Genomic DNA, 17,981 nt, shown 5'->3' with positions numbered 1-17,981 from the left:
AGACATTGTTTAAAACCACCATAGTAAACTCACTAAAACGGTAAATGCTATAAATTCTGATTTAATCAAATAAACCAGGGGCAGCGCCACTAGGCGGGGGCTGGGGGCTGGGGGAAGGGGGAAGGGGCTTCAGGCCCCTCACTTTTTTGCTAAGTAATAATTTTTTATTTTTCGCTAATAAGTGTCTCCATCACTGCATAAAAATTGATGTTATCCAAGTCCAAGTTATGCAAGTCTGAAGCCCAAGTTAAAGCCGTTTTACGTTTTTAGGACTCTAAAATTGCATTGGCTACCAGGACCCCACCATGGGGCTTACAGCGCTCCCTGGATCCCAGCTGCTTCGGCAACTCGCTTTGCTCGTTGATTGTCACTAAAATCTCAAAGTCTACCACTATGCCTATAATATTTTGGTAGGCAGCTTATTGATCAAAGACAGGTTTTGTCAGTAAGATCATAAAAACATACAACGATGCAAAGAAATGGAGAAGCCGAAATAAGGTAAAATAAGAAAAATGATACCTTTGTGGTATATTTGAGCATTTTTTACACAAAAAAGTTATAATAAAATATTTTTGCCAAATATTATTCGAAATAATAAGTCTGGCTTTAATCATTACCTTGACACTATTTTGCTCTAATTTTTTTGGCTCTAATTTTTTTCGCGAGTAAGTGAAAACAATTATATCGACAAATTTTGAAGGAATTTGTCTTTGCCGCATTAGAAAGCTAATTTACTTATAAAGCTGAAGTAAATTTCAACTTAAAAAAAGTCTCCTATGCATTTGTAAATAGATTCTACATCTATTAAACTTTACCTACAAGAAATGAGCTGACAGCGGTGAATATATTTCATATCTGCCGGCGGAAAATTTCCACAATGTTCTAGCAGCCTGATTGGTTGATCAAAATCGACTGTTTCTGTCAGACAATAGTATCATCAGTTTTATGATTTCAAAAAACGAGTGTTGTAAACTCGAGCAACTTATTTGCATGTTGTTGTTGCATGCTTCACGGCATATCGGGGATGTAATGGTATGGTTTTGTATGAAGCAAACAGGATGGTATAAATGGCAAGCCAACTCTTCAGATTGGAGACACAGTTTTTAAAGGCGTGTAATGTTGTGGAGTTTACAACCACTTTGACTTTGGCAGCTAAGATATTTCTCTTTTGCAAGTTTCTAAGGGAGAACATAACGTTAAGGCTTGTCACGAAAAAAATACTCTTGTGGAGTATGTTACAATCAGTAGCAAAATAAAATAAAATAAATATGATGATGATGAATTTGATGCCAAATTTGATTATTGCCATGGGGTCAAATTTTATCTTGAAATTTTTTTGTGAGGTGCAAAGGCGAAAGATGAAATCCTCAAATGCTAGTGGGCTTTAGAATAACATTCCGCCACCAAACTTTGAATTGCTTAAACATGGCGTATTTTTAAGGAAAACCTTGATTTTTAGTGGTGTTTTTTTTATGACTTTGCGCCTGACAAAAAAAACTTATTTTCAGCTGAAAATTTTACGTCTTGCGATAATGACGTAAAATCTCTTTATATAAAATAAAATCTGATCTGATTTTGTTTCCTATTTGTAACCACTTAAAATGATCAAAATTTACGAGACAATGTGTGACAGCGAAAATATGATTTTTTTAATGCAAATGTGCAGGATTAGGGTACAGATATGTTACGGGGAATATGATCAATAATAATGACTGTTATACCGTAATAAGAAAGTTGGAATAGTAAACAAAACAAGACGTATGCTGAAAATGACGGTGAAGTAAAAATCTTTTCCCATTTTTGTCACCTTGATTTTGTTTTTGTACAAAATGAACAAAAAAACAAATTTTTTTTTTCAGGTAAACATTTTAGACCAAACTTGGACCAAAAAAATGGAAAATGCTTCGTTTTCGATTATATCGGAATAATAAACAAAAAAAATAATCCTGGATGACGACGATTTTGCTTTGTTTGCTAAAAAAACGTAGAACATTGAGCTAAAAAAATATGCTGAACATGATGATGGCAATAAAAAATAAATCGTTACCTAATTACTTTTTTAGGTCAAAATTGGTCAAAATTTGATTCAATAAAATTGGTATATGTAAACAGAAAAATCATGTTGGTAATGATAATCAAGATGTTGATTTTGTGTCACGTAAAAAAACATTTAGGCCAAATAGGTAAACATTTCATATTTGCACAACATAGTACAGTATTTTCAAACTAGACCAGAAATTAAAACTAATCTCTAATATTCGAATTCTTATAGATAATTATTCCCTATAGCTATAGCATTGAATTAACTCTTTCACAAATTCGTTAGTTTTCAGACGATCAAAGAGAACTATTTAGACAACTTACTGAAACATTTTGGCACTTCAAAGAAAGGTTCTGTTTATTGTCGGTTGTTATAATTTCCTAAATTTCAATCGCGCGTTTTAAGGATACACGAAACACTCAAATCGTTATTTTTCACATTTTTATATTTATATAAAAAGCTTGAAAAGTTCGTAGAATATTTATTCTAAAAGAAAAACATGAATTATTGACAGGAAATAGATTGAAAAAAATAAAAAATGGGAAAACATAAAACAAGGGTTCTTTGCATTACATTTTAACTTGTTTACAAAGTTTGAACCACAATATTTCGTGAATAATGTTCTGCATGCTGAGCTCTCTATAGGTGTCTGTTTGTTCTTCATTTGAATGGTATGCTTTTTATGCGGTAAGCTTTAGATGCCTGCACCTTTTTAGACTTAAAAATGGACAAAAAAAGCGGTTAATAAGCCCCTTATTATTTTATGACAAAAATAATACTATTCGATAAAAGGTTTATCTGACTTTCAAAAAATATGGGGAAATAACTTTTTAGGCATTTGTGTACGAAAGATGGTTGTAGCCATACTCCACCCTTATTAAAATCATTGTCATCTACGACATCCTTTTTACCGGTATTTTCCTTTTTTGCATTAATCCTTAGACTCCGAAGTACGTCGTGGCAGCGAGGGCGAAATACCGACATGCTGTCTATTAACCATAACTCATAATCACTCAACTTTGAGATATCAAGGGTTCGATAAAAAAAGATAATTAACTTTCCTCTCCTCGTCTGTGCTCAAGTTTAGTACATGTCGAGAAATCGTATTCAAAGACGAAAAATTGCTAGCAAAAAATTATGAATATTTCGAGTTTTTGGAAAATATGCTTTGACGTATACAGTGCGAGAAAGAATTTTCTTTGCGTTTGTTAGTACATGATTTTCAACGAAACTTACGAAACACGTACTACGGCTGCTGTGTTTAGTTGCATAAGAGATGTCTGTGTATTCTGTGTATATTTTGATCAGTTCTTTGTTGTTGTAGAGAGCTTCTTCTGTTGTTTGGAGTATTTTGTAGTTTTTCACATATTGCAAGCATTCACATTGCGGTAAAACACTAACATAGTTCTTGCAATTCCTAACGAATAAAAAGAGCTGACATTGATAGCTGTTTTTTTTTCTAGATACGATAGCTAAAATACTTTTATACCTTAGCTCTATTTTTACGGCATAATTTTAGGTTGGATATTCCGGCAACGAGTTAAATTAAAAGGTAGGCATTAATCAGTAGGCGCGCAATTAAGGGGCTACAAAATGAGCTGATGATTTTCGTCTTTAGTGACTTACACGAAAGTCAAGCTTATGGCGGGAGGAAAGTTTATGAGCATTGAGGATGAAGACAACATCTCAAATCATTTTGAGATATCGTATTTGACACCCAAATTTAACAAAAAACGATAGAAAATTACCTTAATTTTTTTTGTGTAAGCTCTTACCTTGCTGTTAAATAAGGTTTTCTGGGTAAATTAAACTTTAAATATTCAAATATTTCTGACCTAGTTAGCTTGCTATATTCTTCTAAATTTTGCATAGAAACATAGCTACTAAATTATTGCCAGTTAAAGCAGAAACGATGACATTTAAATCTTTTTAATTACCTTTTTAAGGATATTTAGTATATTCTTTTGCTTTGAGCATGATATTTTCAATAAGGGCACTTATTACAGATCATGGGATTCCCGGGGAATACAGATCATGGGATTCTTGCCGTGCTTTGCCTTTGCTTTAGCAATCTCTCTGCCACACTTTCTATATTGCTTCCTCACCCAAACATGATATGTATATTTTTGCCTTCAAAAAATGTGGCAAATCATAAAAAAGTAATTATTTATTAACAGGTTGTCCATATTGTTGCAGTAAAGTGGGTATATTTCTTGTACCTTGATCTGGTCTCATTATTACACAACTTTATTCAGAATGTGCATGATTTAATGACGGAGATCTTACTTGAGCCGCTTTGTAGCCCCTTTAACAACATTCCCGGTAAAATAGGGCAATCCTAATTCATCCGGTAATTACGATAGTTGATCGAATAAAATGATTTCGCAGTTCTTTTTATATTGTAACCAAAAACACTAGAAATTGGATATTCAGGTGCAAACGGCTATTTTGACATTTCAAATATGTAAAAACGAAAAAAACGTGACAAATCATTTTACCCCAGACTTTAAACAAATACATTAAAAGTTGGATATGGCAGTTGAGTGAAGGGATTTAAATGTATCAATACTAACACTATCGTTCCATTTTATTTACATACCACATTTGTGCTAAGTTTAATTTCAACCAGCAAAAAAAGGAAAACCAAAGGTGAATACAAAACATTTTCGTAACAAGAATCGAGCAATGTCCTCTAACCGATAAAAAAGCAATAAACAAAAAAAAACAATATGCTAGAGTTATTTAAAGCTTAAACTCTGCGCTGTGAAAGCTGTTTTAAAAGATATCCACAATGTAAGGAGCAACAAAGCCAACCTATCCCATTTTGAACTTAGAAAAATTGCTACAAACGGGGAATGAATAAGTTATTTATTATGTAATTATGGATTTACGCATCTTAAATTTCCGTCCTGTAGAAGGAGGATGTCGCCACTCGTTTTTAAATGTTGCGTGTGTTAAAGCGATTCATAATGGAAGTCGTAGTCAACACCGAGCAACAAACAAAACAAAACAAAACAAAACAAAACAAAACAAAACAAAACAAAACAAAAAGAAACAAAAAGAAACAAAACAAAACAAACAAAACAAACACAAATCGATAATCATTATTATTATACTATATTATATAATATAATTTTTTGTGTCAAAAAGGTAAAAGTTGCAGTTAAAAATGATTGTGATATATTAAGTTGACTGTTTGAAGTACCATTGTTTATGGTGTTCGCAATAATGCGAAAAAAACTGTTCTGCATAGGTTCTAACGACCGACGTACAATTAGACATCATAATACTTGGTTTAAAAAAATACTGGATCAAGTATTTAGAAAAACGTTTCTGCATATTTAGGCTAAACATTTGATAAATCATTATTATGGTCTTGGCAAATGTGTTTTTTTTTTGGACACAGATAATTTAAAATATTTTCTGTCAGATTTTTTTTGATAGGTTGGCGTATTCTTACCGAAACTAATTAGATAGAAAGTACTGTTACTATGGATACTATAATGTTACTATGGATACTATGCCCGTCAAGGAAGTTGTTGATTAAATGTAATAGGCGTCCAATTTTAATTCAACTATACGTCCAATTTTCTCCATGACCTTGCGTTTGTTTTGTTTTTGTTTTGTTTTATTCTTAAAATAAAAGAAGAATCGTTTGTTTTTGCGCCTATACTTCTGTTCTTTAATTATCATTGTTATTATTGTTTTAATTTATTTTATTAATTTATATCTTTTGTTAAATTTTATTTCATTTTTGGTGTTTTTAACTACACAGTCTATTTCTTTCAAAACATATTTCAATAGAAATATGTTTTGCGCAAAAAAGGTAAAAGTATTCTAAAAGAAAAATCGAAGTTGGAAAGATTAAAGATAATATTTGTAAAAAAAGAAGATGGACTTAAGACCTCAATTTAGCAAAACGTTTAGGGTACGTTTTAAAGGTTTTTAGATTATCTTACAAGTGTTAACATCTCGAAATTTATCTTCTTTTAAATTCTACAGAGTCTAGGTAAATATTTTTTTTGGCTTTTTCATTATGATTGTAACCTCAAAGTACGTACAGTTTGTTGAACCCGGTATCATTTTATTACAGGACTTTGAAATTGATTTCATAAGTGGATAGTTTGGAAAATCTGTATAATCGTTACGTCGGGAGTTTTCTCTACGAATAAGTATGGTATCTTAAATCTTAGGAATTTAAACTTTATTGTACAATTGTAATGTTACCGTATTTCTGTATTACCGTGTGTTACCGTATTTTGAAATGAGTTTTAAAATAATCCCACCTCTCTATAGGGGAATTTTCACGAAGCGAGTTGGACGACAAAGTTTTGTTTGTTTTGAATTTGCTTTAATAAATTCACTTCGCGGAAGAAAAAAGTAGAAAAAGTTTCTACTTTTTAATGTGGGATTTTAGCAAAGCAAATTGTAAATGGCGAATTCGGTGGCGAATTAGCTGCAAAACACTACATACTAAAAATACAAAAAGCACATTTCGATGTTAAAAACAAGGTAGTTAATGTTCTACGGCTTTAGCTGTAGAACTTCAAAATGGGATTCTTTTTTGTCGCCGTTTTTACTATCGAGACTAGTGAAGCACGGAAGGGTACCAGTCTAGTGTAGCGGTACGTGAATTAATAGTTTTTGAGTGTTGATAACAGAACTACCCTGTTTAAACGGTACAAAAGGTACAAAAACCTATTATTTTTACAAATAATCATTTTGAATTATTATTTTATGTTCAGTTGGTTGCGCCAATTTCACCAAGCTATAACGGTCGTTTGTCATTTTTTTTGTGATCTGAAATTTTATAAAGCTAGATTTTTATTTGCTTACAAGGAGTTTCAACAGGCTAAAATTCTTTTTAAAAAGCAAAATAAATCAGCAATAGTTGTTTTTATTGATTTTTACGTTTCATCTAGTTTTCATAAAAGCAGCTGGGCTGGCTCGGCTAACTGGGGTGATTTTTATCTCGTTATCATATGAAGTTTTTTACATCCAGGCCAACCGGGATGGAAAAGTTGTTTACATTTCACAAAAGATTCATAAACAATGAAGACAAAAGAATATATTTCGAACTTTAAACAATTGATGAGAATTTTTTAAATCTATTGTTAATTTCATCTTGCCTAGGCCTGCCATATGAACACATTTTTATTTTTCTGTGTCTTTCTTAAGAACAGCGAGATTCCGCTCAGCCGAGCCAGCCAGCCTCCATATGAACAGCCCCTAAAACTCATTTTTTTACTTTCACATTTTTCCTTCGTCTTTTGCTGTGCCAGTTGAAATAATTAATTAATAATAACGTGATCACCATTTCTGCACAATTGGAGAACTAAAGGAAATACTACCCGTGGAGGTATTGCAATCATTTAGTAACACACCGTAAAAACTCCTGCTAAAACCGCTGGTTTATTTTGAACTCTCTTTAGCAATGAATTGTTCTAAGATTAAACACTAAAGATTGCGTTCTAATTGGTTAAAAGTTTACAGCGAAATATTTCGCTAAGATACATTTCACCGGCCATTTCGCTTAGTGAAATCGTTCTTAATACCCCCACCTCTATAATAATGCCACCTCTCTGATTAATGTGCCTTTATTTCCAAGGTTGAAAGGCTAATCCTGTGGTGTAAATAATAGAGTATACCATATTGCAAAATTGGGAAATTACAATTTAATATTCATTGGTTTGACTATATATAATGATTTTGGTTGGTAGCTACCGACTTGCCAACATCTAGCGCGAATTAGCTAAGCATTGTCAACATGCCGACGTTGAGCCTAAAGACGCTGTTTTGCTTGTTTGAGGACGGTGCTACCTGCAAATAAAATTCGTGAAATTAAAGAATTTAAATCAGGGAGATATAATAGAAAGATCTATGCTTAAATTGTTTTTTCTTCTATTACAGAAATCTAATTCATGAAAAGAAACTTTTGGTTTTACGTAGCATGTTCAGCTTTCAACGATTTAGAAACCAATACATCGTCGCAGGAGACTTGGTAACAGTTTCTTGTTTCTTTTTTTAGAAACCTGATATACTATGGACGACAGATGAGAAATAGTACAGACTTGATAAAAAAGGAGTTATGCTCAGCTGTGATGATTTCGCGTTGAGCCAGTTTATTATAGTCATTTTACTGAAGAACTGGAGTCAACAAACATATGCTTCACATGGTAGCTTTTCAACTTCAAGCCGTGACTTTTATACAGCAGAAAACATGCTAGATATATGTTCCATCCATTCGGGATCACTGTTTGAAATTGCTAAATGTTATTGTGATTCTGTAAGTAGGAATCAAACATTGTCCTCGCAAAGTCTGAATCAAAGATTGCAGCCCAATACGAAAAGGTTGTTAGTGTCCATGATACGGACGGAAACTATTTTGCCGGTAAGCCGGATTTTTCTGTTCCTTGCAATTTTACTATAGGTTAGTTTTATTTACTAGTCATTATCCCCTGGAAAGTGCGACGGGAATTTGCCTGTTGCAAACTGCACTTACAATTTCCGGGGATTACATTATCAATTTTTATTTATTTATTTTTTCTATAGCTGGAGTAAGGTTTTTAAAATCTATTATTATTTTTAAGCATTATAAGTATAAAGAAATAAAAGGATATCAGGAAAAAGTTGTGAATTAATTTTTTTAGAATTATTTTACACTTTTTTTTTAACAACAATTTTCTATAAACAAGCAAAGAAGCTAAAAAATAGACGAAACGAACTGTTGATTTTTAGTGACTTACACGAAATTTTTGACCAATGAGGATCAAAACAATGTCTTATATCATATCTTGTAATTCGTATTGACACCAAAAGTAACTGAAAACGACAGAAAAGTATCTTACAAATATTCGATATTCATAGTATATTCTACATAAGCACTTTGCTTTTTCAATACCACGTGACAATACAAAAACAAGCTGTTACAAGGCTGTGTAACATGTGATTAAATTGTCACTGGAGTTTATGATCAACTAAAAAACGAGCGACACCCAGGGTAGTTAAAGTTGAAAAATTGAATGATAGAATTCTGGATTATGCGTAAAATAAACCATGCTGCATAAGCACAAATTGAACTATTAAAAATTATTGACTATTAAAAGTTGTCAAGTGTACCTGCCAAAAGTATTTTATCAAGCTTACGACAAATCACACACACATTAGAAATAAAATCGAAAAAGATAGAACACGAAGTAAATACAAATATTATCTTTCTTATAGGTATAACCCTGACATGTTCAATTCTTGTCCACGAAGACCTTTGCTATGAGCTACCACGCCTACTTTATACATTCTTTATGCCCGCTAAGGAATAAAATTGACCTCTTTCCCTCAAGAACTTTCTAACTTTTTTAATTTGGGGAAAGACGTCGCGCTGACGATAGAAATAATTAGCATCGTTTAAGGCTGCGAGGCTAAGTAACCTAACACATTCTGAGACTGATAATGCGTGTGTTACATCTAAACTGCTTTTAAAACTACTTTTATCCGAAAGTATTTCACCTTAAATTACATTTCTGCTTTTTAAAAAGCAATATTTTATTATAACGTGGGCTTTAAATAATGTGATATAACTCTTCCTCGGTACGCTTATGATCTTATTTTTTAGCCATACCAATCTGTTATTATAAGTGAATATTTCTTTCGTATACTTAAGCATACTTAAGCATACTATTTAATATATATTCTTTTTCCTGTTTGTAATTACCGTTATCACGACGTATAACCAATTCCTGTTGGTTCAATTTACACGTCCATGATCTAATTCGAATCCTTGTTTTTTTTTTGCAATGTTTTTATTCTAATTTGTTATATTACTTAGGCATACGCTATTTCATAGATATATTTACGCGTTTCGAGACGAAGATCCATATGCTTGAGTTATTATTATTAATATTATTGCTATCAAATTTTCTTTAGCATCGCACTGATAAGAAACAAACATTTAAAATCCAAGGAGCTTTGATGAATCAGTTCAAACGACACCACTCACTGCTTATCACTTACAAAAAGCATAAGAATCATGCAGAGTCGATCAACAACATTCCCTCTCCAACATGGTCGCATACCCTCTATCTACCTGAACGTTTTGGCATTGCATTTGTGAAAACGCAACTCTTGTACCTCCTCTCCACTGACATTCGTGTCGTATCGCTGATCTGCTCTGTTGATTGTACTTTCTTAGTCTTAAAAGCTGCCGCAGAAGTAGGTTTTCTTGCTTCTAAATACATGTGGCTTGTAGACTATGTGGAAATTGATTACCTTTTGGGTAAGTTACCAGGACATGTTATTTTCATTTCAAATAGAAACAAAGAAAATAACTACGCTGCAAAACGGAATGACTTATTACACTGCAGAAATTTGGACGGGTGGGTATTTTTTCTTTTTTTTAAAAAAAGAGCTGCCAATTTCTTGAAACTTCTTTCTTTGTCTTATATATACAAATATAATATATACAAAGTTTAACAGTAACCATAGATACAGATTAAATACCTATTTGTTTAAATACAATAGAGCTGATCTGATGTTGTTATTTAACCCGTAACGTAGCCAAAAAAATTTTTTTTATCAATCTAATACTGCAGTATCATCGTATTTGTTTGTTAAGCTAAGGCGCCACGAGGAACATTTTCATGCGCGTGCTATGCAACATTGCTGCATAGCACGCGCATAAAAAAAATTACTCGTGTCCCATGCCTATTTTTCACTGCAATGCAGCAAAAAAATGTTGCATGGAGCAAACATTTTGCTCCACAACTTCGGGGACAAAATAGATCTGAATCTATTTTGCTCCCGTGCTCCGGGGACAAAATGTGCTGAAAAATTTGTTGTGGAGCAAATGTTGCACGTGTCTGCAACAAATATTTTACAAAATTATTTGAGGCATTATTTTATTGACCAATCAAATCACAGAAAGATATAAACAAGTTTTTTTCTTGAGAAGTTGAACTGCAAGTGAAGAGTAGCTAGTGAGAAAATAGCGAAAATGGCGGATGAAAAGAAAAAACTATCAGACGAGGAGAAAGTTACTTTAATAAACTTTTATAAAGCGAACCCAACGTTATGGGACAGTGGGAATATATATTACAAAAATAAAGACAAAAAAGAAGCTGCGAAAATAGACCTTGTCACTGAATTTGAGGGGGCGTATAGCTGTGATTTTCTAGAAAAAGCATTCCATTCTCTTCGTTCATCGATGCTCCGTGAAGTTAAACGTAATGCTGGAAGCGAAGTTCCATCGAAAAAGTGGAAGTTTTATGAACAAATGGAGTTTATCGTAACTGATCTAACAAAAGAAAAGAAAAAAGCGCAACTTTCGTCCGACGAGTTGGAAGAATTGATTGATTTTTATCGTGAAAATCCCGCGCTTTGGAACCACACTCTACAAGATTATAGAGACAGAGTGTTGCGCGAAGCTCTGATGGTCAAACTGAGTGAGCGTTTTGATGGGAAGTATACCGTAAACGAGCTCAAAACGTCATGGCATAACGCATTGACAAAGTATAGAAGTGAGCGCAATAGGGAGATTGGATCAAGATCCTCTGGTGCAGGTGTAAACGAAGCATATTTTTCTACCTGGGACCATTATAATCAAATGGATTTCGTTGAGATTACTTGCGATATGGATGAGACCGTCGATACAATGAACGAGGATGAACCACGTACCCCTGCTCCTAAAAAACGACGGGAGAAGAAGATGACGGAGGAGCAGTGTGCCAAAGCCGAACTGTGGAAAGCGTTGACAACTTCCATCACACAAAGGGCTGATCACCATGAAATCCGGCCGCAACAAGCTTCTACATATGGATGCGAAGCGCAATCTGCTGTCGAAAAACGTGCCCAAATTTTTGGAAGTACAGTGGCCGACAGTTTGGTCCAGTGCTAACTAAAAGATTGGCCAAGGTTGAAGAAAAAAATCATGGATATTTTTTTCGAGTATGAAGAGCAGAAACAACACCAATCTATGCCTACCAACCATCATGCTCGTATGTTCGCAGCTTCAACGTTTACTCCATACACCCCATCATATCCCATGGCAAATACATATACTGGTATGCTGCAATCGCCACCTCTACCTTCTCAAAATCAGCCGTATTCACCCGCAAATTCATCCTGTTCGAACGATACGTTTTGATACGTTACGTTATGGTTGGCAGACATTTTCTGGAGTAAAATAAATCAGAAAAATATATTAAACGTTCAGTAAATCTTATCATTTTTTATTTATCCTCGCAAAAAATAAAATTAAATGTCAACTCTAGCGCAATGCCACTGCCAGCGTACAGCACCTTCCATTACGAAATACTCCGTGAACTCGTCTCTTATTGCTTTGGCTTGATTACTAGATCGATTGCCGTAAATGTCATTGGACAGTGAAAACCATGTGCCAGTAGGAGTATCTTCTCTCCAAGCACCTTCGATAATTTCACCACGCTCATTCTCTCGGTCGACAAGACCAATTGGTAGCTCAATTTTGCCCACAGAACTTTTGCTCCTCTGCCAGTTATGCAATGCCACTGTTGCCATTGTGATGGTAGAAACCTTTTCTGGTTCTAAGTTTATAGGTCGACGAAAAATGCGCCACCGATTTGCCAATATCCCAAATCCGTTTTCAGAAATTCTTCTCTTTCGTGACAGTCGATAATTGAAGATGCGTTTGTTTACTGTCAGATTTTTTTGTGGATAAGGCTTCATCAGGTAATTCTTAAGAGGAAACGCATCATCTCCTGTTATCACATACGGCACTTTGTTGTTTCGACCTGGTAAATTGCAAACCTCTGGTAAATTTAGCGATCCACTGTCTAGCGCCTTCTTTAAATTACATTGGTCCCATATACCTCCATCAGAATTTCTACCGTTCGCTCCAACTTCCACATAAAGAAACTCATATTCTGGCCCGACAAGAGCCATGAGCACTACACTGTCTGTCCCTTTATAGTTTCGGTAATGAGACCCTGAATTTGGGGGCTGCTGAATGACGATATGCTTCCCATCGAGAGCACCTAATCCATTTGGGAAGTTCCAACGCTCATTGAACTTTCTGGAGATATCTAGCCATTCCCCCTGTGTTTTCGGAGTTGAAAGGAAGGTTGGACCCAACCTCTTTATGATAGCTTCAGATACCTCCATAACAGCTGCTGAAATTCTTTTTCTTGACACTCTGAATTGAAATTCTAAAGACCTGAAAGTCTCACCAGTCGCTAAGTAACGTAGGGCCACGCAAACGAGCTCAGCTGGTGTGATAGAATTCCTCATATTTGTATCTTGTTTCTGCAAATCCTCAGAAAGAAGACCGACTAGGTATTCGAATTGAGCGTTATTCATACGTATATACCCTCTACATTTCTTCTCATCGTTTTTTATTTCGTTGAAGATTGTATGAAAAGCGCCAAGACACTCTCTATTCCCAAGCCACGGTTGCACCCAGCAATTTCTTGGTGGTTCTTCACGATCTTCCTCTTCTTCTTCGTCCAACAAAAGTAAAGCTAAAATAACTTCTCTGTTTATTCCTGCCATATTTTAATCACACATGAACTCAATAAAAAACTTAAGGATACGGTATACCCTTTGAGCATGATTTTTTAACTTCGATTTTCGAAATAATCTTGCAGCAAATAAGATGTGGCGCCACGAGAAACATTTTCATGCGCATGCTATGGGACATGTTGCATAGCACGCGCATGAAAATGTTCCTCGTGGCGCCTTAGCTTTACTCTTATTATGTACACATTTTTGTCCACAAATATTCATATATTTGTTGGTATAATCGGGAACAAGGTTATTTTGCAAAGAAGAGCTTTGCGAAAAAAACTTTGTCCCTGATTGTAGTTGGTAACACGTTGCTTTTGTGGACGAGTCCCTTAGGCCAGGTACGGTAGAGAACTTTTGGAGCAACAATGATTTTACCATACACTCTGCCGTAGATTAAAACATATTAAATTATTCCACAGTCGCCATCTGTCTCAGATCGTTATAGAAAGAAGCATAAACTTTCATAAAGAAGAAAATTTTCGCGGTAATAAATTCTCGCGAAACTTATTTTTACAAATTTGACCCCTATTCGCAAAATTTCACGTTAACATAATTTTTGTTACTTTTTTAATACTCAAGAAAAAGTACATATGACAAAGGTCTGTTGAGTTAAAATAATCCACTAAGAGACAGTATTAAAAAATTTTCACTACAAAACATTTTTTCAATTACAACCAAAAACCATAAATGAAAGAGCTTAATAAAGAAATAAACCACTTACAGAATTTTTTTTAAATTTATTTTTCTTCTCATCATAAAATTGTTTTTATATTTTTTGTTAAAAAGGCGCGAATAATTAAAACGTTCTAAACGAAATAGACAACGATTTATCGAGGGAACAATAGAAATTATTTACCTGTGACATTTGTTGATAAAACTTTGAAACTATTTATACATACAAACAAAACACAGAGTAAATATAATCGCTTACCAAATGCGACCGCCTATTTCTTATAAAACAACAGCAGATTTGCTTTGAGTGTTACAAACACAAGAAAGCACCGTATTAATGTGTAAGACTAGTTGTTCAAACCCGTGGAAAAATCCACTTAGACGGACTACAAATGTGAGCTGTTAATTTGAAACTTTAGGGACTTCCTGAAAGTCGAACTTATGGGTGGAGGGAAACTTTATGAGCATTGAGGACAAAAGCAACACCTTAAATTATCATGGATATCATATTGGACACATAAACATAATTAAAAATGACAGAAAAGTACCTGACAAATATTTCATATCCAAAATTTATTCTATACAAACACGTACCTTGGTTTTAAATCAAGGTTTCTGGTAAAAGAGACTTTAAACTATTTTTGACTAATGTAGTTAGCTATTTTCTTACAAGTTCTGCTTAGAAACATACTAAATTATTACATCTTAAGCCTGTTAAGGCAACAAAAATAAGTTTAAATTCTATTCGATTTTACTTTTTTTGGTCAGCAATTTTATACAAGATGGGTATTCAACTTTTTTAGAAATTATTCTACCCTTCGATATAATTCCAGTCACAGTATGTTGATGGATATTGGTGGGCGATGGATATACAAGCGAATAGACAACAAATTAGAAATTATCGCCACTTATCATGAAGACATAATAAAGTTTAACTCTGAAGGAAAAAAGATGAAAAGTCAATTCCTAAGAATAGATGAACTGCTTCGGCGTAATATCAGGGTAGTGACAGTGATTGATGGTCCTTTTACACTCCTCCATGAGGACTCACATGATATCATAGATTTTGATGAGATGAAATGCAGTTCTGGCAAATTATGTTGGCGAAACGAATCACGGAACAATACAACAGCACGTGTGCCATACTGTTGTTATGGATATTGCATTGACCTTATTCAGCACTTGGAAGATGATTTGAGTTTGATACCCGATATATACATCGTGGAAGATTCTACCTATGGTCAAATTGTGAATGGGTCATGGGTAGGCATGGTGGGTGATATTGTTAGAGGAAAAGCTGATTTAATTTTAGCAAGCTTATCCATGAACACAAAAAGAGGGGAATATATTGATTTCTCACACCCATACTTAACGGGGGGTGTTGCGTTCATTGTTATGGAGAAGCGCAGCAGCATTGCTTTCTTTAACTTTGACTCTTTTGCTCCTTTATCGAATTTATTATGGGTAATCACATTCGTTGTTGCATTTTTGGCTAGCTTTGTTTTGGTTGCCATCGAAAGGAAAGGTTACACTCTTAAAAAAACCGTGTATCCGTGGTCTGAAAGCATAACCTATCTAGCTGGATTGGTATTCCAAAAAGACATTGCAGGTGCAAATCCTAAACGTTTGACGACTAGAATTCTTTCGATTTTGTTGGCAATATCAATGATGATTATAATGTCCGCTTACACAGCAGTTTTAACTGCAAATAAAGTCACTTATGAAAGTAAGCTACCTATTACAGGGATACACGACAAAAAGGTACGTATCATCAAGAATTGCTTATCTTCAATTTGTATTTCCTACGAAATTTGAGTAGGATGTAATAAACCGCGACAGAGGGTTTTTTGGTCTATTTTGTACCGAAAAAAATCAATTCTCTATTTTACCAATAACAAAAAATGCATAAAACTCTGCTAACCTTAACCTTTAATAATCTTGAAATAAGTGTACTTTCTTACTCCAACAAGGTTTTTGTTTTTCAGGCAGATTATTCGTTACACCTAGGTAAAAAATACTGCAGACACCTACTTAACATCTTTCGCTCACTAAGACAAAATCTTAAAATAAATATTTGCTGTTCATATTTTTGTTTAAAACGCGTTTTATATAGTTAAATTGGCAGGGAAAGGACCGAATAATTTCTAATACAAAAGAGCAGGATTTGGGTTATGACAGTATAATTTCTGGCACCGAAACCTTTTTCCTGTTCTGTTTTAAAACTATTTTAAAGACCAGTGCGAGAAATTGTTTGTAATGTAACTAAAGTGCTTAGAACTCCCCAAAACAACCTTTACTTGTAAATAACCAATGTAGAACAATTCTTGAACCAGCAACCATAACCGAACTTAAATTTGACAATAACTACTTCCAAAAAAGTTTTTCCTTAGCAGCTTTATCTAGCCATTTTATAATTCTTTGTTTTTTAAAGGTTACTAATCCATCACACAAGTTCAAATTTGGAACGTTAAAGAACTCATTATATTCACAAATGTTCGTTGATAGTACAGATCCCACATGGAGTCGGATCGGAGCCTTTATGAAACACTATAACTACATTGATTCCGAAGCAGCATTTGCCAAGCTTAGATCAGGGTACGTATATTTTAAAGCACATCTATATTATAATGCTTGCCATACGTCTCTGCCTGCTTGTCCATCCATCTATCCGTCCGTTTGTGCGTCTGTAATCTAAAATGGTACCTGCGGGCATCGGCGGGTAAATTCCCGTGGATTTATATCACTTTTAAGAAGTAAAAGAAAACTTATCCTTAGCTCGTAGAAAATTCCACGTTGGAACGCCCGTTCTGGCATCGTTAATTTGTGCACCCTTACCACGTGTTCCCATGAAGTAACGAAATTTACCTGGACGGGGGTAGTTACTATAATTACAGATAACGAGTATTACAATATAGATACTCTAAAACATTTAAAAGCTAAACCGAAATTTAAGTACGTATTTTGCGACAAGAAAACTTTTTGGTATGGCGTTCACATTTTTTTAAAACTGTTTTCAAACTTTCGCTATTGGATTTAATTCTACGGCTTTTTTTCTTTAAAAATTCATATAGCGCTTTGAAAGCAAACCTTTGTGAGAATAGCCAAAAACTTAATCCGAATGGTAACAACGGGATTTGCATAAACAGTCTATCGAGCAACTACGTTAGATTTTGTTTGAATAATTTTCCTCAATATTGACATGTACTCTTTTTATAGGGAACTGGACGCTATTTTTCATTCAATATATGGTTCTTTGCATTACATGAGCGAGGATTGCAGGTTAAAAGTTGCAGGTGAAATCATCCCTGAATCTGGTTTTAGCCTCGGTGTACAAAAAAATTCACATTTGACTAATATTATCTCGGAAACCATCCAAAGGTATAACGACGATGGAATATTGAAAAAAATTAATGAGAAATGGTTTCCCGACAAGTGTACTGACGTGTTATACGGAAAAAATGACAATGTTGTTGAGTTTAGTATTAATTACTTTGGAGGATTGTTTTTGGTTTTGATGTTTTGGTTTGTGTTATCGTGCATCGTGTTTCTGTTGGAGATGGCTGTCATGAAATATAAATCGCATTGAAAAAATGTTTTTTAAATGAATAGTGATTTTTATTTCAGTGTCGGTATTCTTAACTTGTTGACAAATAATAACCTCGTATATTCTTAATACATTCTCAGTATGACTACGGCTTGATAACCTATTATTAATAAAGCCTAAACCCTTTAT

At 34.0% G+C, this 17,981-nt stretch overlaps 2 protein-coding genes across 3 annotated transcripts; both read left to right on the top strand.

Moving 5' to 3' along the window:
* The first annotated feature begins 5,458 nt into the window (after positions 1-5,458).
* Positions 5,459-17,940, top strand: LOC130613856 (glutamate receptor ionotropic, NMDA 3A-like). 2 transcript variants are annotated; one of them, XM_057435212.1, is made up of 6 exons: positions 5,459-5,969; positions 8,070-8,432; positions 9,965-10,413; positions 15,082-16,009; positions 16,680-16,843; positions 17,465-17,940. In XM_057435212.1, the coding sequence occupies exons 2-6, from the start codon at positions 8,130-8,132 to the stop codon at positions 17,832-17,834; spliced, it is 2,214 nt and encodes a 737-aa protein (XP_057291195.1). In that variant the 5' UTR covers positions 5,459-5,969; positions 8,070-8,129; the 3' UTR covers positions 17,835-17,940. The 2 variants fall into 2 exon arrangements, with proteins under 2 accessions (XP_057291195.1, XP_057291194.1); XM_057435211.1 differs by having other exon boundaries at positions 15,052-16,009.
* LOC130613858 (uncharacterized) lies at positions 10,131-12,731 on the top strand. The gene is made up of 2 exons (XM_057435215.1): positions 10,131-10,249; positions 10,351-12,731. The coding sequence occupies exon 2, from the start codon at positions 11,031-11,033 to the stop codon at positions 11,928-11,930; it is 900 nt and encodes a 299-aa protein (XP_057291198.1). The 5' UTR covers positions 10,131-10,249; positions 10,351-11,030; the 3' UTR covers positions 11,931-12,731.
* Positions 17,941-17,981: the final 41 nt, after the last annotated feature.

This window comes from Hydractinia symbiolongicarpus, chromosome 11, assembly GCF_029227915.1.
Source record: "Hydractinia symbiolongicarpus strain clone_291-10 chromosome 11, HSymV2.1, whole genome shotgun sequence".
NCBI classification, from domain to species: domain Eukaryota; kingdom Metazoa; phylum Cnidaria; class Hydrozoa; order Anthoathecata; family Hydractiniidae; genus Hydractinia; species Hydractinia symbiolongicarpus.
Note: the sequence above shows the minus strand (reverse complement) of the source record. Positions and strands in the feature narration are given on the sequence as shown.

Excerpts from the sequence above, each read along its gene's own strand:
- LOC130613856 (XM_057435211.1), top strand. The coding sequence starts at position 8,130 with ATGCTCAGCTGTGATGATTTCGCGTTGAGCCAGTTTATTATAGTCATT. Across the intron at positions 8,433-9,964 it reads GGACGGAAACTATTTTGCCG|CATCGCACTGATAAGAAACA; the intron begins GTAAGCCGGATT and ends AATTTTCTTTAG. Across the intron at positions 16,010-16,679 it reads CAGGGATACACGACAAAAAG|GTTACTAATCCATCACACAA; the intron begins GTACGTATCATC and ends TGTTTTTTAAAG.
- LOC130613858 (XM_057435215.1), top strand. The coding sequence starts at position 11,031 with ATGGCGGATGAAAAGAAAAAACTATCAGACGAGGAGAAAGTTACTTTA.